Here is a 26,092-nt window from a genome sequence, read left to right as displayed (position 1 = left end):
TCATCTGCAAAGCTCGAGTAAGAAAACCACGAAATGTGTTTAGCTTCAGATTATGAGAAACCTAAAGCGGGAATCGCAATTTATGACTGAAGGAAGCAAAGGTCAAAATCTGGATTTTATCCATCAAACTGATGAAACTAAATCCGCGATGCTTGCAACAACATAGCAAGACAGGTCTGAGAAATTGTACTTGTCGGGAATGATTTTTTTTTTGTTCTTTTTTATTAATATCCAATCAATGGAATTCATTATCAGATCATGTTTTTCTAATCAGGATAGTCACAATATTTAGCGGATCATCCAGTAGATGTACCAATCTATCTATCTAACTTCTTGTTTGTTGTATTTATTTAATCAGGTTCGGGGGCCTTTTTTTCTCCTTGGGTAAATAACTGCGGCCCATCTGTTTTGGGGTGTGTGGGGGTGTGTGGAGATAAACAACCATAAATCAGAGGTTTGACGGTGGCAGAGCTGCTGATATACGACAGGCAGGCATAAGGGCCAAGGCAGTCAGTCTATGGCCCAGAAGCTCAACAGAGCCCAGGACAAATACAGGGCCTATCTGTGGGAATGGAAGCCAATCATCCCATTATTGTTCTAGTGAGATAAGTTAGCCATCGTCAGAAGCACACATTGGACTCATGCATCAACACTAACAAAAGTATGTCTCGTACTGAGGCGGTGACATGTACTGAGGATATGTTCCATATCCCTGTCGTTTCTATTAAGTGGATTAAAAAGTGCTGAAGATACTTTTATATGATCTATGACAATAACTAAACAAGAAGACTGGCTCACTCAGTCAGATGTCCTCGATATGTCAACTTGCAAAAACCCTCGAGTGAGCCCCATTAGTCCCTCTTCACCTGGTCTCCTTCCACACCCCGACTTCAGATAACAAACCGGCGCTCACCCTGTGCCCACCTCACACATTGGCTCATTCATCCATCTATTTGGCTTCTCCGAGTTCAAAGGCTTGGACAAGCAGCAGTCAAATGGGCCGCCGCCGTCTGAGGACGATCTGCAACCGTAGCCGGGTTTCTGATGGCGAGTGACAAGAGCGGCTCATTTTTCTGGGCCTGCTGCTCTGTTAATGGCTTCCCCAACAGAGGCTTTGATTCCATCAACGGCTTAGCCAAACAAAGGCCCGGTCTCCCAGGAGTCCGATGCATCGGCCTGATGGATCTAATGGATTGTTAGATCACATTGACCCAGACAAATCGGACTCCTGTGTCAGTTTTCACTGCAGGACCGCTGGGTTCTAGTGAAGCAGAAGGAGAAGTATGGCTGGCTGAGGAGATGGCAAGAAAAACAAGGACGAAGACAAAAAATACCTTTGACTGCAAATATTTTTTGCAAATAAAGTGTATCAAACAGAATTGCACAGATTAGTGGAAATTAATTTTGTCTTCCTATTATATTATTCTGGTCTGCCGTTCCTTTCCAGTTCAGACACTGCTGCACACTTTGATCTCATTGCAGACACCAGCCCAAGGTTTTAACCTACTGACCCAACCTTTGATAATGGGCTATATTTCTAGCTTTCCTGAAACGCTCCAGATCCACAAGAATTTGGTCTCACATAACCCATGTCTGAATTTTGATCCAAGACTGTCAGTGGAAGGCTCCCATCATGTGAATCATAATCCAGGAGAGAGCGTGTCGGCGCAGCTCTAACAGCCCGCTGACTCTCAGTGCCTGGAAGTGACTCTAGACATCAGACACATCAAGATTCTTTTAAGGATTGCTTAAACAGCAATGCAGGTGCATTCATGTGTAAAGTAAATGGGGGGGGGGGCTTCAGCGATGTGGTTCAATGTAAAGATGGACGAGCATTTGTCATTCCGATTGCTAGACAGCAAAACGACCGAGTTACATGAAAGAAACTGTCATCCTTTTATTGTCATTCAATTTTCGTACTCTTCTATTATTCAAAGGATTGTTACAGACAGTTGTGATTACAGAGCCTCGCAGTAAAGTGGGAGGACTCTTCAACATGAAAAGCATTTAGGACGGGCTTCCGATGAGAATGATCTAAGGGATGTCCGCTAGACTAAACAATGACCAGAGTGGATTTCAAACGGGGTGCTTTACAGGCAGCAGACAGAAGCTGCAAAGTTGGAAAATGAGTGGCTTTGTCAGATATCTAAAGCTGGATATATTGTGCTGTTTCAAAAAGGCCACATAAAACCACGACAATGATCTTCCCTCCCACAACCGCAAAGAAATAGATACCTGGGAGGAGGGATCCCAGTCATCGACTGTTGCCAGCGCCAAGCCTTCATATCACATTATCATGTTTGTTATTTCTTTATCAAAGCTTCAGTGAGTCTTCCTTTTGTCATGAATGTCCTGAGCTTCTTCTCATCCCTTGGCTTTCATTTGCTCCGAATTCCTTTGCTTTGCCTCAGTCCGCATTTCGAAGCTGGACTGGGATCACAGGGAACGTCCATGACAGCTCATGGAGAACACCTGTGTGTGCATAAGTGCTGCCAGAGTACGCATCTATTTGTTAATATGGTGCTATATGTACATGGACCCTTGAGCAACTACAGAGAAAATGTATTCAGAACTTCTCACCAAAAAAACGCTTCCTCACTCTCACTCCAGATTTCACATCCTCTCCCACATCAGAGGCATTGATAAAAGAGGCAGTGTGTGCCACAGCCCGACATGACGTTAATTCCTATGAAGCCCTTCACATGTGCCGCCTCACTTTGGATTTTTTTGCCTCTGCGGATTACCCGCGGCTTTGGTACAGCTGAACAAACTTCCCAATGAGGAAATGTATTTGATTCCAGCATACATCGCAGTTATGTGCGGACGCTGCCACATTACAGTGATGAGAAATCCCAAAGGGGATGGCATGCGTATTTCCGTGCAAGCTTCGGCCCCGCACGCAGGCCGTCCGAGCTTAGCCAGTGGGTCCTTGAGGCTCCCCAGGGGAGCGAGCCTTCGCTGACATGGGAAGCCATAAATAAGGGCCCGGGGCGAAGCACCGTGTCATGCGTCATTTGGGCCGGAGAGGCCTGCTTTATCCCCTCCCATCATTGAGCTGCTGAGCATGGCACCTCCTAGGGCGTAATTCAGAACATATGGGCAAAGGCCGAGGGCAGAAGCACATACCGCACTCAAGCCTTGTCAGCATAGCATCTGAGATGATACACAGATACGTCCTAAGACAGCCTTCGTGATAAGAAAGTAGCAATGGTATGCGTCTTTGTGGTTGAACATTTCTAATAAAAACACAACATTTAATTCCATTTCATATGAACGGGCTGAATTGAAGAGATTTTTGTTTTGTGTTGTTATTATATAATAAAAATATATTGATTTTTCACAGTAACATCTGATAGGTGTACATATTCTATTAATTCTATTTACTATGAGGCTTTTTTTAAATTTAGGATGACTTTAATTTATTATCCATTTATCCATTATTTGAGCCGCTTATCCTCACCTATCAATATATATAATTTTTAATAAAGAAAGAACTTTTGACGCAAATAGGATCCGACACCCTCATTGCTGGGGAGTCTCCATCCACTTTCAATATCGCAAACTAATCCCGTGTTAGCCGATGAATCAGTGTCTCTATTAAGCAAGAGATGAGAGTGAAAAACGAACTCGAGAAAGGCTGTGGAAAGTGCCTTAAGGCCGGTGTGTCACCAACATTTCCTACGCTAAATTGCCTCACTAACAGAAGCACGATGATTCCCAACCCGAGTGCCTTGTCACACTTACGTAACTGCAGTGAGAAACTATAGCATTTAAATTAATTTGTCAGAAAATTATTTTTCATTCATTACAAATAATGTATGCATATGATCATAGTGACAAGCACAACAATTAAATGTGCTTCCATTAAACCTGAGTATCCACTCGTTGTCGTTCATGCAACAGAATAAGTCAGAAGTATATCTGATCTGTTCAATTAAACTCGCTCACATTAAGCTGAGAAAATTTGTAAAAGGAAATCATTAGTATTCATACATTTGGTGACATTATTGTTTAGTGGTGAGCTGGGACATTTTCCAAAGGGGAAAAAAGAAAAAAAAAAACAGTAAAAGTTGGGAAACAGTGATGTAAGGTGTTATGAGAGGATGGGACGTGTCCACAAAAATATTTCATTTATCGTGGGAGATTCTGGATTCAGCTTTATGACCGTGCTGGCTTTTTATTAGGTTTCCTCGGCGACTCCAAATTAATGTTACATCACATCACATCCACCTGCAGCGATCAATGTGTTATCTATGCCACAGGGAGTATCGTCAATGTATAATCCCGGACTATTAAGACTCAAATTGCCCTTGGGGACAAACAGAAAGCTGTGGGAAGAACGGCCGGCCTTCAGACACATTCTTTTATCAGCAGAGTGATACTGATCGGCCCCAAAGGGCGTCCCACTTCTCTATTGTCAAGCTTGAGATTGCCTCAACTCTCCATCTTTGGCCAGGAAAGAGTGTTGTTTTGTTTACATGACAACAAGGTTTTAGAAGGTGCCAAGACAAACGTTTGGAAGTTTTCTAATACGACGCAGCAATTATTTAGCAACATTAGAAGGCTATAATACCTGCCGTCTGTAAATGTATTCCGTTGGTGCATCTGTGACTGTCACAGTGAAAATAATAATGGTGGAACATATAAATACAATGACATTTCTGCTTATAAGTTACTTATTACGCACGAATTACATACTATATGTCAAATTCGTAATCAATATTTATGTTGATGGTGGGTATTCAAAAGACAGGTTCCGTACCAGGGAGGGCAACCTGTTGGTGTTGTGTTGAGTGCATCTTAGGTCAACAAGCTGATTGCAGCATTTTAAGTTGATTTTAGACATCTGCAAGAACCGACATCTTTAAAAAAACGGGTATATCAGTTTTTCCCAAATCTCATTGAAAATAAACAAAACAAAAAAAAAATGGAGGGGAAGTGGCCACAAAACAGGCCAAAATTCAAATGTCAGGGGGTGAGGCAGGGCAGATTATTGCTTTGGAATCAGGCCAAAACGCAATTCAAAATTGCCTGAACTAAGTCTTAAGGGGCAGAAGCGACTGTGTCGGACTGTCCAACTTAGTGAGTTTACTTGTTTGGTGCAGATATACAAACTCTTCGGGATATAAACATACAACACACCATTGACGTGGAATCCTCACGTTTCTGACTGACAAAAACGGGTGACAAGATTTAATGGGGAGACTTACAGGTGTGGAAAAAGAGCAACTTGGGAATGCCGTCTATGGAAGGTTAAGATAAAGGGTAAGGTGAGAGGAGCTAAGTGTTTTACTGCCATCTGCATGCAATAATCCTTAAACTCCCCATCAAAAACGCGCTATTTCCCATGTCGGGGACAACAGCGCGAGTGGATGTCTGCTAGACGAGGACATCCGGTAACAAGAGAGGACGCACAGCCAGTCAGCGTTTTACACTCTCTTCCTCTCATCTCTTTCCTGTAGCTCCCTCCTCTCCGTGTTGACGTTTAATCGCCTCGTACACACAAGGGACACGCCTGTAAAACCTGTTGTGGTGTTTTATCATTTCCTATAGATTGCCACCAGACCTGAGACTGGTTCTCATTACGCTGCACGCTCAGTATATGTTGCATCTTGAATCGAAACCCTGCAAAATACTTGGTAGACCTGCTTATTGTGTGACAGAGGTAGTAGGTTGAGACCCACTGTGCTTAAGGGAGCACTTGAAATGTTATGAAAACCCTTCCATGTTTCTATAGCAACTGGCACTGTGCGCTTGAACACACAGATTATATATCAAGCATGTTTACTGAAAACAATAAATTCCGTTATGCTTAAATCAAGAGGAAGGCGTTGCCAGGTAGAACTCCTAAAACGAAGCTTAGGGCTATGCTAACTTGACAACGATGGACTGGGATGAGGACAATTGGAACGTAATGTATACTAAAATCACATGTCCCGCTTTAACCGTTCTGTTGCCATGAAGAAAGCGGGAGTTTCAAGAAAGGATAATAAAACAACAGGGAGAGATCTCAGCAGGAGATAAGCAATATTATGGATCATGTCTAAAAACACGGAGCGGCTGACGTGATGAACAAGCTCACTGACACGGACATTCAGAATAAAACGCACAAGTTGTCTACAGCAGGATATATGCCGCTATAATATAAAATGACATCCGAGGCAAAAGATGTAAAACTGTCAGAGGAATTGATTTAACAATGTTTTTATTATTGCGGTTGTCGTGTGCAGTGGTGTACAAGTGCACTTTATACCAAGGAGCGTTTCGAATAAACATTTTGGTTACAGAGGCAACAGCAGAGGTCTCGAAAGTAGGAAAACATCTCTCTCTTTGCATGCATGCACTGATGCGGTTAAAATTCAATCACTTTTGCTTATACTTTTGAATCAATCAAAATGGAGCATTATATTTGGAAAGGCATCATTTTCATGACAGCTCTTTTTTGTGTTTTGAACTGAACGCATTGAGGGTATGAGGAAATTAAAACGCAAGGTTGCACATTTTTTCCAAGCTCAATTTTAATTGTACAAAAAAATGAGATTAGCATTGTTAAAAAATAAATATCAAATCACATGCTCAATCAGCCCTACACTAAAAACTAAAAGTGCAGAAAATCGACGTAACAGATGCTCCGAGGAAGCACTCTCCTGAGTCTATAACCACATTTTTATCCGATGCTGTTAGTAGGAGGGAGTATTTAATCCTTTGTGGGCATGTTTTTTTATGAGACACCTCACACCATTTTACAGCACTGCAAACAGACAGTAAACACCATGAAGGTGCTGCACTTTAACACGTGATTAAGAGCCAACTAATTGGATTGCAGATGGTAAAACTGTAAGAGGACCGTAAAACCGAATAGGAGACGGGGCAGGCCTGAGAGCAGGATCAGGACACCCCAGGCCGCTGACAAATGATCGAGTTTGGGTTTCTCATTTCTGCTGCCTGACTTGAAAATGCAAATAGCAGACTTTCTACGGTCCAAAAAAAAAAAAGGGGAAAGACACCCCCCTACGTTCACCATCCATCCCTCCATTCTTCTCCTCTCATGCGGTGGTTGCTCGCATGAAACAAAGGTCAGGGTACTAATGGAAGACCTCATAGCCTTGTGTGCTTCTAGAAACAAACCCCCAGTCCTGTCTCTCTTATAAATCAAGACGGCTTCATTGAGAATGGCAGAATCCTCTGATGTCCCGGCCATGTCTCATTTCAAAGTACTCCTGAAGGCTCACACGGTTCCACATTTACTTGGTGGGCACTGGAGAGAAATGTGTGTTTTGTGTGCATGTGTGTGTGTGGTGGTGGTGGTGGGGGGGGTGCGATGGTGAAAGAGAGAATGAAAGAAATTTGATTTGAGGAATTTTTGGGATAGAAAAAAATGCCTCAAGGGAAAAGGGAGGTGTTTATTTAATAACTATGCCACAACCAAGCCCGCACTTGAAGGCTTTTACGACAGCATACATAATTTTAGCAAAGTAATTACACCGTGCAATAGGGATTTTATGTGTGCACCCCTACATGCAACACAGATTAGGTGGCAAGCGTACACTTTTTGGGAAATGCACATCATTTCCCAAAGACTGCAATAAATAGGGAGTGTTGAGACGTATGACTTTCTGTGGCTTCACCTTGTATGTACACTGAAAACAATGGCAGATTATATTGCATACATATAGATGTCTTCTTGGCCTTTATGTACTTTTTACAAAGCACCACATTACAATCAAATGAATGATGTTGAGGGAATGTAACAAAGCCTAGGAAGTGACAGAAAATTAAACCCAAAAATGTTTGCAAAAAAAATAAATACCAGAAGGCTTTTCACAGAACCAAGAGGAACCCCTAAATACAAAAGGCTCCAAAAATAGACTCATTTCTGTCAATATTCGCTCAAATGATCAAAGTTTAATGAAAAAATAATTTAAGTTGAATTTCCATTTTTCAAAATGAAGAATGGCATTCAGTAAGAATTAAATGGCATTTTGTGTGATTCAATTTGCTCAAACACGAGGATAGAAGCGCTACGTGAATGAAGACCGCAGAAGTGTTCTAATCATAAATGCAAAGAACAAACAACCCATTACTTGCTTGTGATGTAATTGCAACTTAACCCAAACGTAGAAAGTTGAGTCAATTTAGGTACAAAAATGTTTCACTTCAATAAATCTAAGCGAATATTCAATCGCCCACACTGTGTCTTCCAAACTCTACCATTTTCACATTCGCGGAGATTCGCAATTCCGTGAAGCGTCTGTTATGAGGCAGGCGGGCAGACACGCACGCACACAGTGTTTACACAAACCGCAGGAGTGTGTGACACCTCAGTCGTAACTAGCGTTAACCCCGATGTGGCTGTTGTTTTTGAGTGTTTCAAAAAGTCTGCTGTTTGAGGCCTGAGAATGCGTTAACATCTAGATGAGAGGAAGGCGGTGGCAGCGGGGGAGCAGCGAGGGGAGGGGAGGGGAGGGCTCGGAGGTGGAGGTAGAGGGGTGTCGCAGACAGACAGAAAAACATTCCCCAGTCGTTACGCTCATCTCCATAACTCAGTATGCTGCCACAAAGCGCTGATCCCAACGCGGGACTTTAATGACTGGACTCCCACCACTATAAGCGCCGTTACCTGCCGCTGAACAGTGAGAGTCACTTTGGGCCTGATTCATGGCTACAGATAGCATCCTTTAACTTATATTGAGTGGAAAGAACAAGATTTACACCTTTCTAGGTGGGAGGCAACTTACTAGGCTGTAAAATGTGAGTGATAGCCTTCAAATTCGGAGCTTAACCACAAAAAAATAAGGACACTCCAAGGGCAATGACCTCACCGCAATCCACATTTGTCCATAAAAACACAACCTGGTAGTCACATACTGGCTACTTGTGTAATCCTGCTGATGGGCAGACCACAGGGGAAACAACGTAGTAATGGCAAACACCAACAGTTGCTACAGTGTGATTGCTCTACCAGGCATTCATGTTCATCGTGGGAATTTATAGAGCTGAAATTACTGTCAATGTTTGATTTTCTTAAGAAACGCTGTAATATTTTTTTTTTTCATTTTTACGGAAATCAAGAACTTTTACATGACAGAGTCCGTGACACTGAAGACATTTGATGTCAGCGCTGATTTGTGGTCTTCTGTTTTATTCACATTATAGATGAGTACTGGCAGAAGGTACTTTCACACCTAAACTCAGTTTATGAGTGGTACAGCTCTCAGTACACTGCTGTCCAAGCAGATTCTGTTCCACTTTGTTTGACTACAACGGGACTTTTTAATAGAGGCTCTGCATTAGACACACGTCTTTTACTGTTTCATGAGGTGCAGATATTCTCTTGCTCCTTTCAAAGAGATCACGTTACACATTTGCTACAATCACAGCACAGCTGTTGTCTTTCTATTATGTCATTTTGTCACAAAATATAATGGAATCCACAAATCTACATTTAAGAAGTGCCGGGGAGGAAGTTGAAATTGGATAAATAGAATGGGGAAGAATTGTAACACAAAATTGCTAAACGTCAACATCAATTGCATGCTTTCATACTAATAACTCAACCACAACGTCTCAGGCCGGTACAATAAAAGATGGTTTGTAAACTGGAGAGAGAAAAGTTCAAGAAGTGATACCAATGCCACTTAGATATTGCATTTTTTTTTTACCCCTTCGACACCAGTCAGTGTGGTTCCTATTTAGAGTAAATAAATAATAAATAGACAGCTACTGATAACTGACTCCCTGAAGAGTAAATAACAGTGGTAACCTTACGAGTGACCTGACATGTTAGTTTTTCAAGATACAAGACATCTAATGGCTGATTTTTGTCTAGAGTTGTGAGCAAATATTTGATTTATAGTCAACGCTAAATGGTGGCAGCAAACTTCGCAACAAGCACGCCGGAGAGTGAATAATTCGTCGTATTCTTCTTCTTCTTCAAAAAAAAAGCAGGCCAATGTCTTGCTTGAGGCTGTTTGACGTTCTCAGTTGAAGTTTACACATAAAACAGCGAATTACACTTGTATTTAAACAAAGCACGTAGCTCATGAACGCTTGCTAGCTTAATGCTAGCATACAACGCAAAATGTCATAAATGGGCTTGCAGGACACTTGCATGGTGCACCAATAAATGTAGTAATAAGATATTATAACAACAATCAGAGGCATAAAGTATATTCTTAAATTCTATGTCCAAAAAAATTACTAATATTATTACGGTGTACTGATTCACTGAGTTGTGAAACTCTTCCCCCTGTATGATGCTCCGTCTGTATTTTACTTACCTCTGATGGCCACTAAAGTCACATTTGTATATTGAGTGGGGGGAATTAGAATAAGAGACGCCAATTCAGCTTACATAATGCCAAATCAAAGCAGAAAAAAATTAACATTCACATAGCAAAAATCTTAATGTGGAGGTGGGAAAAAAGGTGTTTTCTCCACAGGTGACATACATCACACGTTGTCACTGGGAGATCGCCAAGCAAAGATTTGAAAGCCGGCCCTTATCTTGGAAACCTTTTCAGCGGGTCCCACTATCACTCAGTGTCAAATGACATTAGTCTAATGAGGCAAAGATGCTACAAAGAGCGGAAGGTAGGTTGGCAGTTAAACGCCCGGCTGGCTTCAGCCTCCCATCGGGGTGATGATTAAAGGGAGGTGTGACGCGTTAAGAAAGCTTTATCTATTTTAAATTTGTGCGCGTGGGAAATCACACATTGAGTAAAACACGGCTGATGGTTGCAAGGCTGCTGCCCAAACGTCTTGCTCTTCTTGACACAGAGGTGATAATGAATGTAACACTTTTTGTTACCTTTACGCCATCGCAGAGGTGTGGCTGGTACAAAGCCAACAGACGGAGAAAACAATTCCTTTGTATACTCGCATATGTTAATATAAGGATCACCACTTGCTGTCCTCCAAATATTCTATTTGCACAAATACGGGGAAACACAGGTCACACCATTGTTAATACACAAGTAATAACAATGTTTTTATACAATACAATTTGATTTATTTGACGCATTTCACAACAGCTGGAGCTGTAACAAAATGCTTTCCATATGGCGTCATGTAAATTAGCAGGTAATTATCACTTGTTTATCAAAAGTTTTCATTGTTAGTGGTAGATGCATGGTTGAGGATAACTTGTGATCCAGTATGATAATTACAATTAGATTATATAGTGTACCATATCATAAAATGTGATTACTGAAACAATGTATGACAAACTATCAGTCTCATCAAAATCTGAATATTTGACAAAATTTCCATGATTGCACATGTCCCCATTGAATGATCAATATTTTGATGATGGAAAAATCTTCTTTTTTTTTTTTTTTTTTTTGAAATGTTCTTTACTCCAGTCTAGATTGAGCAAGCCGGGGGAGTTGCCAAAATAAATCTCAGTCAATCTAAATAAAGCTCAAGTTCCCGTAGCTGATGTCATGATGTTGTTCTAGTTATAGTTGAGACTATATCAACACCGTCTCGACTGCATGGTAGCCTGCTCCATTTTGCTTCGACTATACATAAAACCGCACAACCAATAAAATGCTTAACGGCCAATTATTGCATATAAATGAACGGCAGCCTGCCAATTGTTTTATACGCCCTTAAGAGAATTTGTAAGAAAAGTGTACAAAATCCTAAACGTCATAACTCACCAGCATAAATAAAGATTAAAATAAAGAAAGTAAAATAACAAATCTAAGTTTGGCTTTCTCAGTCTATCCAGATCAATTCAACTCAAGAGTGTAACGTGTGTGTATTCCCTTCCCCACGATGTCAACGCTTAATAGACATGCTAATGCTTCCAAAGGGCCACTGGGAGCTATCAACAAGTCTCCTAATGGGCAAGTTCATGTTTATTCTCTTCTCCCACTGGGAAAAAAAAAGACTCACTTGAATCTCCCATTTTATCATCCGCTGTCTCAATCCATCTCTTGTACCCCCACTCAATCAATTTCTCTCCACTTTTTTTTTTTTTTTTTAGTTCCCCCTCTCCCTTTTCTGAATCGGTAACTCATCTCCTTACTCCTCCATCATTCTTTCACTGCTCCTATCCACGGCCTAATCTTCTGGTCTGAAGGGTGTTTCCTGAAGAGGGCATGTGTGCAGACACATGTGAGTGATGGATGGTGCAGTGCATGCTTGACTTGGTTCCCTCTTCAGGGGCTCTGACAGTGGAGGTCCCTGGGTGAGGTGGTGCTTGCGAGGGAGGAGAGGTAACTAGCTTCTTTGAGGGAGTACATGGGAGGCGTAGCTCTCACTCAGGGCCTGTGTGATGCGAGCTAATTACGATGAAGGATGGGAGCTGCCACCTCCTACAATCTATGAGCGCGTTCATTACATTTAAACTCGACCATGCGTCACGGCAGGAAATTTGGAAATAACAAAAAACAGGTTTTGTCCAAAGCATCCATAATTCTTAACTAAAAGTTGGCGTGGTAGGTCCGATAGGTCAGAAGAGGGTTGGCACGGTTGGCCTCCCAGGATGAAATCGACTTATCAGTTTTGCAACGTCGTTTTCTGTCTGCAAAAGCAGCCATCACAACGGCTCCATTTATTTTTGATGAGGTAGACGCAGAAGCAGCTGGCGCAGACAGACAGAATGGATTTTATACCAATTTAACAAAACATTCCAACAATTGTCCTGTCACCTCCGTGTCAATGCCACAGTCAACACTGAAAACATGTTTACCAAAGCCACCATAACGCACCACTTGAATGCTATTTTGCTTTGTTATTTAATATCACTGTAAATGGAATCAGCTAGATGGCTACTTGGACATGTTCTGCAAAAATAATTATTTGAATAACTTTCAAATGTAAATGTGGAATTTAAAATGGATTTAAGTTGTGCAGTGGTGGTTATCATCAATAAATAAGAAGAATGATCACAATAATTAAACATCCGTATTGCAAGGGCCAGCAGGCAAAATGTTGGCGACCCATGTAGTAGATTACCGATTACAATTAATTTTTTGTGTACTGTGAATGCCACAACCTCAGGGATGGGCGAGTACTCATATCAGGTATCGGTATCGGGCTGATACCAAAGGATCGGGTACTCGTGGATGTTACAAATACCAACCATCGATACCTAAGGCAAAAAAATGATTATAATAATCAGCTGAATAAATTGCTCTATACTGTGAGAATTTGACACATCAGCAAATACCCATTTATGTCTAAGAGATTTTTGTCTGTATTAAATCAGATTTTAGATATCCAAAGTACTGGAGATATCAGTGAGTAACCAAAGAGTGAATAACCGTACGGGTATCGAACATCTCTCCTCAACACTATTAAAAATCTTTGGTTTTCCTTTGATAATTGGCGTGGATAAAATACATTGCCGAATTGAGGAAACCAAACTCCTAATTTCCAGGAACAGCCAATGCAGAATGGGGAATACTCTTTCATCACAGAGTGATTTAGGATCCATCCAGGTGCAGCGTTTGGGCATATAAAGTGTAGACAGAGAAGACAGATAAGCAGAGAGGAGAGGCTGTCCGACAGCTGCCTGCCTGGTTGGGTAACACTTCAGCGGGACCCCCTGAGAGGAGCCCGGCCTGGGGTAACGTCTGCGCTCCAGTCGGGAAGGAGGACATCAAACACAAGCTCACCCGCTGTTCTCCCGCGCTCCACGGGGGATCTTGAGAGGACCATCGCAGCAGTCATCACACCAAGACATCGGTCCCGTGGCTGCGACAACACACCTCTATACTACTGAATCGTCACTATTGCGTCATCACTTGACCCATCTAAACATGCCAAATGAGTAATTGAGTCATCCAGGGACCTTGCCCTTTTGATGGAGCCTTCCAGTCTTGTCCTTAAGGAAAACTTCAGCATTATGCAACATTTTCTCAAGGGAACATGACTACAACAAGATATATTATGCTCCAGTGGGACCATTTTCCAACAGCGAGGTCACAGGCTCTCTGTAAATGCTTACAGTGATACATTTTAACAAATGTCAAGTTCTGCTAAAAAAGCCTCCACAAACATGGATGATCTCCACAATAGACTTGAGAAATACCTCTTAAAAGTCTCATCGTTGTCATTAGGCCTGTGTAGATTGCGGCGGAAATGAGGAGTGACAAATCATTCAGAAGAATTTCTTAACTATGAGGAATTGAGATTCATGAGTAAATTCTCCGAACTTGGAGCCCTTTTCGGTAAGGGTGCCGTTTTCATGTGTGGTATGTGCCCACGTCTCTTCTGAGTTTTCAGCACAGATCAAGAAAACTATGGAAGCTGCATTTCGAGACCAGAGCTGGTTGAAAAGTTGTCTTATTCACGTCTAGTTTCGATAATGGACAGCAGCACAGCATTAATAAATAGATATAACAGAAAGTGCTTTGTTTACAGCTCCAGCTGTTGTGAAATGCGCTAGATAAATAAAATTGTATTGTATTGTATTACAGATAATAAACATATAATAAATAAAATAGAAGGAAATCTGAGTTGGCGCTGTCCAACTGAATTTGAATACACGTCATGGCTCGTGTGTATCGCGAGACCGCGATGTTTACACTCCCATTTGCGGCTAGCCCCTAAAATAAATAAATAAATAAAAAAACACTCCTTAATAAAAAGCAAATGGCGAGAGCATGGTTAGGTGGCTCGTTATGGTTCAGTACAGATTATTATTCGTTTTTGGTATTTATGTTGTTCTAGGAAGGATTTCCGTGGATTAGATGATCGTTATTTATGAAATTTCTACTATCATGGTTAGGGAAGGGTCTGTTAATCATGGGTGGCCCGACACAGTCTGGGAGAGGCCCCGGGCCACCTTTAATGTTGAGCCCTGTTCAGTATCCTAGGATGAGGTCATTTTAGTCCCTGTATTGGTTGATATGAAAATCGAATGCCATTTCACGGATTTCCATATGACAAGAAGTTTTCCGGACCTCTAAAAATTCCAAAATTAAATTTAGACAATAATTCCCGCAGTCCTAACGCATAATAAATCTAAAAAATATATTCGTTCCGGAATAGCATTCCTGTAGCTAAAACGCACTACATGGAGGACCAAGCTAATTGCTGAACTTGGTGAGATGAACATTTCAAGGGACATTGTTAACAAGTAAATCTCGAAAAATGTACCCCATTACATGAATGCATGATGGCATTTTTTTTTTTTACCCAGATACACTACGTTCAACATGTCTGATGAAATTAACTAGATTTGCTCAAGCTGCAGAAAATTTGATCAGCCACAGCTGACAATTTGGGAGACAGGACCCCGGGGATGGCGGTGGCTCAGCTGAGGACATTATTGCACGCAACGAGAAGCCCGTACACACAAATACATAAAGAGAGAGAGGCTGGTGGGAGACAACAGTCACCCCTGTCATTTTCGATTGCAGGCCGCTCATGTTGCATCAGCGACACCTCACATACAGCCCAGTGGGCCTCAGCCCCCCTGGTGTCCCACTGCCGCCACAGACTGACTGCCAGAGACTTAATTCAGCTCTGGAGAACAAACACAGAAATGAGCCTTGTTAAAAGAAAAAAAAAAAGTTGAAAATGGCATCAAAATATGACTGCTCGCCATGGGTTTTTATCAATGTTGTTCTTATAAAAAATGATAAAGAATGTCTGAGGAGACAGACGTTTTGTGATGGAGTATTAATGGCGGTTATATGAACAGTATAAAAAAACAAACTTTTAAATCACAGGTTGTAAGAGGTTGAAAAATGCGAGGGCAATAGACAGCTGTGCAACATTAACCTTTATACCACAGTTATTCCTTTACAAGAACTCAAATGACGATGAGGCTCGGATGGAGCAGGAGTTGCCACTGTTACTCCAATTCCGAAGCCACACAGCAAATAAAAGCGTAAAAACTATACGGTTATATGGCACATTGGACGGTTTTTATAGTACAGCACAACAACTGCCACAGAAAGGCCCTTCCAAATTATTTGAGTAATTCCTTCAAGAACAGAACTATTAAGGCTAAATTTCAGCCTGTACCACAAAGCAAAACACACAAACAAAAACGACCAAGTAATGACTTGTAACATAAAAAAAAATTAAACTGGGACATTCATAAATCAAGACACCAATGTAATTAAAATACACAGGCAGACTGAATTAAAAATGTCCAACTTGTTGACACCCTTTGGCTTTAAGCGAGCCTCCGCCAGCGTAGAGATTCCTGACAGGCTCACATGTGTTTGGCAGATGGTCCTGAGCGGATGGCATAAAAGGTCAGGAAGTCTCTTTCTAATACACCAATACAAATATGATGCCTTCAGGAATGTCTGCAAAAAGTTCGGAATCATGGCATTCAAGAACTGTGTTGTCTTTGGCTGCAGATGCGTCACTGTGGCAGATAAATATCTGCATTGTTAAAATGACAAATCTGCTATTAATCAATAGCCACGGCCACAGTTTTCCCAATAATGCAAGAATGTCTTGTGCAAGAATTATTTTCCCTCTGGACAAATGTTGACACAAATCACTACAGACGCCATCAATAACTACTTGAAATCCAAGTTTGCACCTTTTTCATTGGCTAAAATGGTCAGGCCTTCATCCCTAGGGGGACTAAAAACTGGACAAAATATGGAGTTGGTCGCTGATTAATGCCGAAAAATATTTGTGAGGGTCTGGTCGGTGGACGAGCCTTCAAATTCTTTCACATCAAACTCTTTCAAGCAGGCATCTGCGAACTGTTCCCACAAAGTGACGAATAAACAGGGATTGTTGATTTATTAATTCATTTGGGGAAGTCTACACCCAAAATTTCTTCACCAAAAATATGTTCAGCCCCACTTGTCTAAACTTGATATTCTGAGTAATATCATGTTTGTGGAATAGGAATTAAGCAGGAAAATCCAGCTGTTTTTATCCATCTCATGGGGTGGCCATTTTGTTACTTGTTGTTGACTGAAAATTACATCACAGTTGCTCAGGGCACAACAACCAATCTGTGCTTCAGAAACCAGGTGAATAAGTGACAACATGAAAAAGTATATTTAAAAAAAAAAACATTAAACTTAGAATTAATTAATAATAAATTAATTAATTAATTAATAATAAATTTACAGTATTTGTCACAACACACAAACTTAAGGCTGTCCATTGAAATGTTCCCCCAACGAAAGTTATCTTTATTAGACCATCTTTTTGAAACAAAACAGGTATCTTCACTGGTCGCCAGACGGGCCCTAAATACATTGGCATTTGGGTCAAAATCAAGTTTTGAAATAAGCCAAAGTCACACATCAACGCAAGGCTTCCATGACACCGTGACATTTGTAGAAACATGTTTTCTCAATCCACTGATAAAAGATGAGACTTGTGGTTTGTCAGGATCTGTTCGTTACGGCCATTATTACATGCACATGTTCTAAAGCACTTTAATAACATTCATTGGCTGTGCGTCTGTCTAAAATAATTCCCTCCGTGGGAAAATACATGTAAATGCGACGAGAAGCAAGATCTGTTTCATCATTTTTACAGCTAGCTTTGTCTCCAGCTGACGACCGATGCTGGCAGAAGCGCACATGACCGTCTTGGTAAACTGACCAAATCTTTGATGCCTTTAGGCCTACTTTGTTCAAGTGTCAATGTTTGGAGGGGGCTGTGGATGCTGACCTCTCATTGTTGGGTCCTCCCTTTGTGGCAACACTCTTCACTGTACAGAGAAGAGGAAAAGAAAAGGCCTTCCCCAACAGTCGGTCATGCCCCAGTGCTCCTGGCAACAACAGGTCCCGAGGACGCAGACCTGCCTGGCCTATCTTGGCTTGGCTCTCTCTTAGTGGCGGCGGCACTAGCCCCCTGTCAGCTGTCCCATTCAGAACAGGAATGGCCCTTTATTAAAGCTTTGAAGGCTACCGAACAAAGGGGCGTCCTATGTTTAGATGATAGAATGTAAGCAAGTGGGTTTTCTGCTTGGGCAACACAAGACAAAGAGTGTCATTTTTGAATACAAGGGGTAGGCGAGAGAGTGTTGCAGTGAGAAAACCGAAAAAGGAGGGAAAGAGTTGAGGGCACGCCACAAGTGACGACGCTCTTTACAAAAAAAAAAAAAAAGTCAAGACACAGCCCTAGCGGCACCAAAAGGAATGCGACTACATATCAACGCAAAATAGATTTCTAAATTTGATGCACATACAGACTAATATCAAGTTGGTTATATGGCGGATGTGTGTTTTTAATCAGTCAATACAAAAGTAGATTGACCAGTTATTTTGATAAACTTTTTTCATGAGCTGAACCGCCATCAAATAAGAACCACTGGCATAGAATCGAATGACACAAGCTGCATACAATAATTCCGGTGCTACAATGATTAAAAAAAAAAAAAAGATGAAATTGACTGAGCTTGTCGCTGATGTATTAATTTAACAAGTTGAAAGGGCGTATGTCAGACTGCGACATGTTTATTTATATCTTTAATATAAAACTCAGTATGTGTATATGCAGTTCTACATGCATGCAATTTACAAATCACAAAAATAAACATTACAAAAGATACCTCTCTATTTCAAAACTGAGCATTATTAACTCATTCACTACAAGCCCAGTAAAAAAAAAAAATGGATCTTTGACGTATTTAGCCGTCAATGGTATAAGATAATAAAGGCATACTTTTTGTACAGCTCTTGCATTATAATTACTGTATAAAATAATGATGATAATAACATAATAATAACATAATAATAATATCCAGATCATTAGACAGTGCAGGTGCTCACAATGTTGTGGCAAGCCAGTGTATATACAATTAAGCTTCCTTATTGTAGGCGCATCAGTGTTTCATAAACATTGGTCAACGACTATCATATTCCGTCTCATAAGTGATCAGCCGCAAATTGGACAACGTTGGATGAGCAAGTGCTGCTTCCTTGCATATAAGCTAAACGTACCTGATCATGGCTAGCTTGGAGGGTGCTCCCGGTGCCGTGGAAAGTCATTTGCACAGGAGAGAGGGTCAGATAGGTCACAAAGTCCTTGCCGCTCTGTGCATCACTGTACTGCACCTGGAACAGTTCAAAGAGAAAAAAAGATGAAGCAGTAGCACTATTTGGCGGGAAAACATGTTTGCAATGCACTCCTGCATGCCTCATTCACCCGCAATCCATACATAGATGGCAATGTATGTAAGGATGTGTCTGTGGGTGGTTGACGGAGTGAGTATGACATCACTGGCGACCCGTCATCATCCAAAGGTTAACTCTGCAGGCATTCCTGAATACTGTGCAATCAGGACTGTTATGACAGGATGCTCCTCTGGGAAAGTCTGCTCCTCAGATCCAAGTGCTTTGGAAACACTGCCTGCTTCTCTGCCCTACTTCCCAGTGGATTCCGCGTGTGTTTTTGACCTACGTACCCAGTTAAGCTACAGGCATCGTAACACAAACAAGAATTAATGATGCGGCCTCAGAAAACTCAAAAGACACCAAGCATAGTAGTCGTCAAAATAGTAAGAGTTGAATTGGCTAAAATGGCCATATTGTCAGGAGTTGCAACGCGGCCTGTTACTTTGGCATGTAACAAGTGCATTAATGTTGTCAAGGATTGAGTTGGTGTGAGTAAAGAAAGGTATTTAAAAAAAAAATGATAGCAGGTTTTAAAAAATAAAGTCGGTTGGAAATTATGTAATGCCTTGGAACAGTGAGGCAAAATTTCAGATTTTTACCTGTGAATGATGAACTTGCTCCACATATACATCGACATTTACTACGCATCGTATTATGACATCCGTACATTAATATGGAATACCAGAAAAGATTTACATGGAGTGTGATCATATTTATTTATATTTTCATTGGCTTGGGAATTAAAATATATTACCGCCTTCAGTCAAGAAATGTCCGTCATCCCCCCCCTCACCCCCCCGCACGAGCGGGTGTACAGTACAGTATATGATCTGTTGCTGCAGGCTTCCAGAAGAATTTTGTTTCTGATTGAGCCGAGTAAGCATAAGTGGAAAAGTGTGCACCCTGACTGACATGTCGTCATTTACGCAAGAAGACACATGGGCTCATTAGAACATGAAGAAATACTTGAGATGTGAGATGCCGAACACGAGACAGGCCATAGCAGCTACACCTGCATGCATGAGTGTGCGCGCACACACGTAGAGCTGAGGAGGAGACGGGCCAAGAGTGCTAAACTGTGGAATGCTATCTATTGAGCAAGCAAGTCATGAATACTGTAAAAAGGGTTGCAAAAAAAAAACACTTCTGGCAGGTCAGTATGTAATAAATTATCCTGGCTTCTTGAGGAATGGAATCAAGACAGAACAGAGTCTTAAATATATACATTATATCAAGTGTTGCGTGTTTAAAGCCATTAGAAAAGATCATTTGAGATGTTAATGTGTTGCTAACCCGCATAGAAATCTTTAACTTTACTATTAGATCAGGGGTGGGCAAACTTTTTGATTGGCGGGCCACAATGGGTTTTAAAATTTGACAGAGGGGCCAGACCAGGAGCGGATGGATGGAGTGTTTTGGTGAACCAAAGCATTACAACAATATATATGTCTTTGAAAAACCACAGTATTTAGAAAATAAAACATAAACAAGGTTTTATTCATTTAATTTTGTTCAAGTTCGGCGGGCCGGATTAAAACGTTTAACGGGCCGCATGTGGCCCCCGGGCCGTAGTTTGCCCACGCCTGTATTCGATTGTCATCATCCGTTTTCTTGCCCACCCGTCACAAATCATTAAGCAGTCAAGGTTTCCATTTCCTATGCTTTTTGTCAGCACTATTTGGCTCGTTAAGTGAATTTAATCTGGGAACATTGCTGTTGTGGGTCCGTAGTGCCAACTGACACACTACGTGATGTTTGACTGTATAAATAAACATCACATGGCTCCAGCTACCAGCCAAATTCTGGATTAGAAAACAGCAAAATTTGGCAGGTCACCAATCATCACCTGGAGGTCTTTCTTTCATGGTGGCTTACTGACGCAATAGTTTGAAGTGCCTGATTATTTCAAGGTGCACATCGGATATGTCAGGATGATGGACCACGACATTGCCTTATTTGTAATGATTTGCTAGAAACGGAACTAACGAGCATCAACAACAAACTAGTCCATTCTGTGTTGAGAGTGCACGTTCAGAGGGTGCATGCATTTTAAACAGGCCTAACTAATCATCCCAGGTCCCAGTCTCTAATCCACTTCCTTTATAGACAAAAGGAGGAGGAGAGTTACGCAAGGCCTGCGATTGATCGGCAGCACTAATGTGGAACGACCTCTGACATTTGGCCTCAAAAGCTGGCTCCACCTCAAATGTTCCTCTTCCTCTGAAGAGCAATCAGGAAATGAAATGCAACGACAGTGCCCATGTGGCATGCAAAAACTGTACTCTTATTAATTGCGCTGAGATACACACGGAGACCCGAGTCCATTCATCATATGCGGGTAAGACTAATGGCCGCAAAGCGGCTGGGGCAACCTGAGTAGAGTTGAGATAAAAAGAAATACCTTTTGACGATACAATAATAAACGAGCCCGCTCGCTGGAGGAATGCTGTCATTGTTGGTGAGAAGCAATTAGAGGGCCTCGCCGAGCCACTTCAGAGGAGACCTCAGGGGTCAAGAGTGTTTTAAGCACACTGTTAATATACCTTTCACTATGCCTAATGGTAGCAGTTTGAGGGTAAACACAGCTGGTACTTGAGGGGGGGGGGAGTGTCGCAATTAAATGAGACAAAGTGTGGTCACTTAATTCAGTGGAAGTGATGAATGTAGAGAACTAGAAAAACGCGGTACATTGTAACGCAATGCTGTAGTGGAAAATGCTAAAACCAAAATTTGCTTCGTATGTGCTATTTTGCTATTTTTTATTTTTTTTGTGCTGTCTAAAGTGGCAGTGGGCCGAGTAGCGGTCCACAGCCCGGTGGTTGGGGACCACAGCTCTAGATATACTGTAGTATTATGCAAATGAGCACACTAAATTGGCAATAGGCGTAAATGTGAGCATGAATGGCTGGCTTCATGTGATGCACTGACCACCAGTCCAGATTGTAAACCAATCGCTCACTCAAATGGGATGTGCGCCAGCTCACCCGCGACTCTAACAATTATAAGTGCAATAGAAAATGAATGGATGGAAGATTAAGAACAGCGGCTGATGAATATAATAATGTGTCAGTGTGCTCGTTGTCTCGTACTTGTCTGCATTCGGTGATAGATTTTGTTCACAGCAAAGCTATTCCACTGACTGGCATCACTACAAGGGCGGTTGGGTGGTTGTCGACTGCGCCAAATCAAACCACGGCGTGCCAATTTGTGATCCCATTAAGAGTTTAAACACGCAGAGCGGTGCCGAATGATGGCGGAGGTGGCAGTGCTCCAAGACGGACGCAGACCAGCCTCCCAATGAGGTGCGTTGACGTCTGGCCGATGGCAGCCAGCCTGTGACGACCAACCACATACGTTGGTTTGAGCTGGAGGAAGACGAAATGTGTGGGCCACCTCGCCTCACATGAAATATTCACACAAATTTAAAAAGTAGCATTATATTTGGCATGAAGAAACGGATGGTTCACTTCAGTTGAAAATAGATGCACATGAGCAGTTAAAAAAACGGAAATGAACACTTAGGACTCCATCCGTTATCTGATATGTTGGCTATGGGTTACTTTTTTTTTTTTTTTTAAATGCAAGGAATAAAAACCAAGCTTTCTTTGGCATCATTCTAACTAAACAAACAAACAAACAAGGAACGATGAGGAAAACAAGCCGTTGTGATTTAAAGCTTGTGCTTGGTGGCGGTAACCAAAAAGCAATTCTATTACTATGAGGAGTCCAACAGCACGCCTGCGAATCTCCCTAATTTACAATTTAGATCTTTTATCTGCTTAAGTTTCCACTTGTTGCCTAGTAACGTCACGACGGTTTCGGTAGAAGATTTTATTTTTTATTTTTTTGTGAGATTGGAACACATAGTCATGCATGAAGCCGCACAAATCAGTTCTTGGTGGAAAATTAGGCTTTGTTAGTTGGGAAAGAAAACAAAAGATTAAAGCCATTAATCATAACTTTGTCTTCTTTTATGGCTGGTCTTGTTCTATGTCCAGAGAGATCGGGCAGACATAACCGTTGTTATTCGATCAATCATTCAATTATCATGAAAGCGCGTGGCGGAATGTTTGCTGAAAAAAAAAAATTAAAGATCTAGTGACAGAATGTAAGCCAGAAGAGAGCCCGTGTGCAGATAATGAAAAACAAAAGAAAAAAAAAAATCAATTGGATTCCAAACAAAGTAACAGGTTGAAAATGGATTTGGAGACCTGGCATGTGCTCAGCGTTGAACAAAAGGCAAGACAAAAATTATGCTACGTTATGAGAACCCGCAAAATGCTCTTCTGGCGTTTGTGAGGTTTTGATTTAAATGTTTGCAAATGGGCTTGATTGTGGTGTAAAAAGATCATCACTCACTTTTTCCACACATACGCACGCACACACACGAGGCCACCATGTAGGCAGCGCGACTGCACACTCAGCCAACAGTGCATTAACTGTCTGATTTATATCACAGACAAAAGTTGTTTTCGAAGATTGCTATTCACAGAAGTATGCTACACGGCGCAGCTGGAAGCCATCACCTACTAATGGGGTAGGATAAGCCTTCTTCCCAAAATGTATTTTCTAAAACAATTTCCAAAGTAAACACAGAGACGAGGAGTGAGGTGACGACAAGAAGGGTGCTGTTCTTGAGTCTTTGGACAAGATCAGTCGTTTGATGTTGATACAGAGAAATGAGATCAGAAAGAAGATGACTAAAACAGGGCGAAATTATTTGAGTGCCAAGCAGGCAGAAGAAGTAGTCGGCACCATTTGAAGTGGTTTCTCAACACGGCCAAAGAAGGAAGCGGAGGGACAGAAGAACAAACAAGGCAAGCGTGTGAGAAATCCTGGAAGCGCACTCAATGTATCAAACAAGCCACCCGCCAAGGATGTGTTTTTATTAATATGTGCTTTTCTCTACACGTCCAGCACTGCAAAAAAAGCACCGTCCTCCCACACTCACAGTCAATTTAACTAGCTGGCCTCTGATGGCTGGATACCAGAAGTGATCGCTATCTGGGCTGTGTTATTGCGGATGGATAGTGCAGGTGGAAAGATGATGTGATGCATTCAGACACTAACTGGGAGTGTCACTGAACAATATGCTGATCTACGGTGGATAACAGGGAGTATGTCATCCACTGTAGATTATATATCTAAAAAGTTAATATCCGTTTCCATAGTATGTCTGACCTTAATTTGAGATTCATTGGCTTCAAGCTGGACAACTGCTGTTCCAAACCACATAAACCTCAAATACACTAAAAAAAAAGAGAAATTCCCCCAATCCCTTCATGATGTTGTGAGTACTATTTCATTTTTTATCTGACATTTGGAGTGGGGAGATGGTAACCAAAACCAAATCACGAAAAAAATTGGTTCAGAAATTTCGTCAGGGTCACAAGACTTTGTTTGAAAGAAACCAAACTTAAAACGAAGTGTAAAAGGGGTGAGCTAAGGTAAAAGCAACCAAATTGACTTGGCTGCATGCCTACAATCAGAACTCCATAGATCAGGTGTGGGCAAACTACGGCCCGGGGGCCACATGCGGCCCGTTAAACATTTTCATCCGGCCCGCCGAACTTGAAAAAAGTTAAATGAATAAAGCTTGTTAATGTTTTATTTTCTAAATACTGTGATTTTTCAAAGACAAAAATATTGTCGTAATGCTTTTGTTCATTTTCATTTTAAATTCAATGTATTTTTTTTTTCTCCGATGAGGTGAGGTTACCAAAACACTCCATCCATCTGCTCATGGTCCAGCCCCTCTGTCAAATTTTAGAACCCATTGTGGCCAAGTTTGCCCACCCCTTCCGTAGATGGATATAAATGGTGACACTCAAGCCAAGAGAGCTGTAATTTATAACTGATGATGAAAGACGGAAAACATCTTTGCACCTGCCAGTGACTTTTGCATACAAGGCATTGCCGAGCAAGTCTACTGGCCGCGCCGTGCCCTAAACATTTGATATTATTAAAACTAATAAGTACAAGCTTTTTCCACCATTACACTGACTCTTGGAGCTTCGTCAGAGGACAGAATCATGGAAATGCAAATTGTAAGCATACACACGTCGCTGTACGAGAGGCATGCGATGATCTTATGTTGTATTTTTTTCTTTAAACAATGAGAATGCAATTACACAAATAAAGTTTCTCAAGATACCACACCAAAGTACACAGTTGAACAGCCGCACTGAAAGACCATCCACAATTTAATCATAGAAATAAATATTCACTACTTTCCCATTACTATTAGATTGCCTGTGTGGCATTTATTTCAAAACGAGGTACGGGTTCATAAAACGAAGTGGTAGCAGTTGATGATGGCGCTATTAAGTCATAATATGGCAGCGTAAATGAGCAGCTGGTAGCGGCAATGGCACGGTCAAAGACTTGAACGGATTCAAACGACACAACTAGCAGCGATGTGGGGCAATTAAAATGTCACTGCGAAAGAGATAAGCAAAAAAATTTAAAAAAATTAAAGAAAAGGAAGGAAGGAAGCAAATTGCTCTTAGTACTTCTTCCTTGGTCCATATGTTGTCTATTACCACTTGCTTCTTTGTTTCTGTCCAACATCCAGCATCCAGCACAAATACTCATGGTGCCAACAACACGCCAGCCAAATTAATAGAAAATACACATACACACGCACACACACGCACACACACCCCTACTAGCACGCTGAATCAAGTGCCGGCATCCTTGCTCCAAGCCGGCGTGAGTACAAAACACTGTTGCTCATCCAGTTCCGAGTTTCTATCGGAGGCTTAAAGCAAAGAGTTTCATTCAGATTTAGATGCATTACGACCCATGAAACGAAAAACATCCCCTCAATGAAACATACACAGCATTGCCTGCATGTTTCAATTACAGCCTGGCTCAGAAAGACGCTCATAGTCTGATGCGTTTATTACCTCACATTAATGCATTGAGGGATTCACAGAGAAAGATTAAAGTCCTATGTCAATAATGTAGATTAGGGCTTGTACATTCAGAGCGCAAGACGAGCTTGAATTTAACGCACACACACACAC

At 41.5% G+C, this 26,092-nt stretch overlaps 1 protein-coding gene across 1 annotated transcript in view; it reads right to left on the bottom strand.

The window, feature by feature from the left end:
• Positions 1-26,092, bottom strand: part of stau2 (staufen double-stranded RNA binding protein 2) — a 61,491-nt gene that overhangs the window by 3,002 nt on the left and 32,397 nt on the right. The window contains exon 13 of the mRNA XM_088283364.1: positions 18,891-19,004. Within this exon, the coding sequence (XP_088139490.1) occupies positions 18,891-19,004 (114 nt within the window). The remainder of the gene's footprint in view (positions 1-18,890; positions 19,005-26,092) is intronic.

Source organism: Idiotropiscis lumnitzeri, chromosome 19, assembly GCF_059441095.1.
Source record: "Idiotropiscis lumnitzeri isolate Australia: NSW breed Sydney's pygmy pipehorse chromosome 19, RoL_Ilum_1.0, whole genome shotgun sequence".
Taxonomy (NCBI): domain Eukaryota; kingdom Metazoa; phylum Chordata; class Actinopteri; order Syngnathiformes; family Syngnathidae; genus Idiotropiscis; species Idiotropiscis lumnitzeri.
The sequence above is the reverse complement of the archived record's forward strand: the minus strand, read 5'-3'. Positions and strand labels throughout refer to the sequence as shown.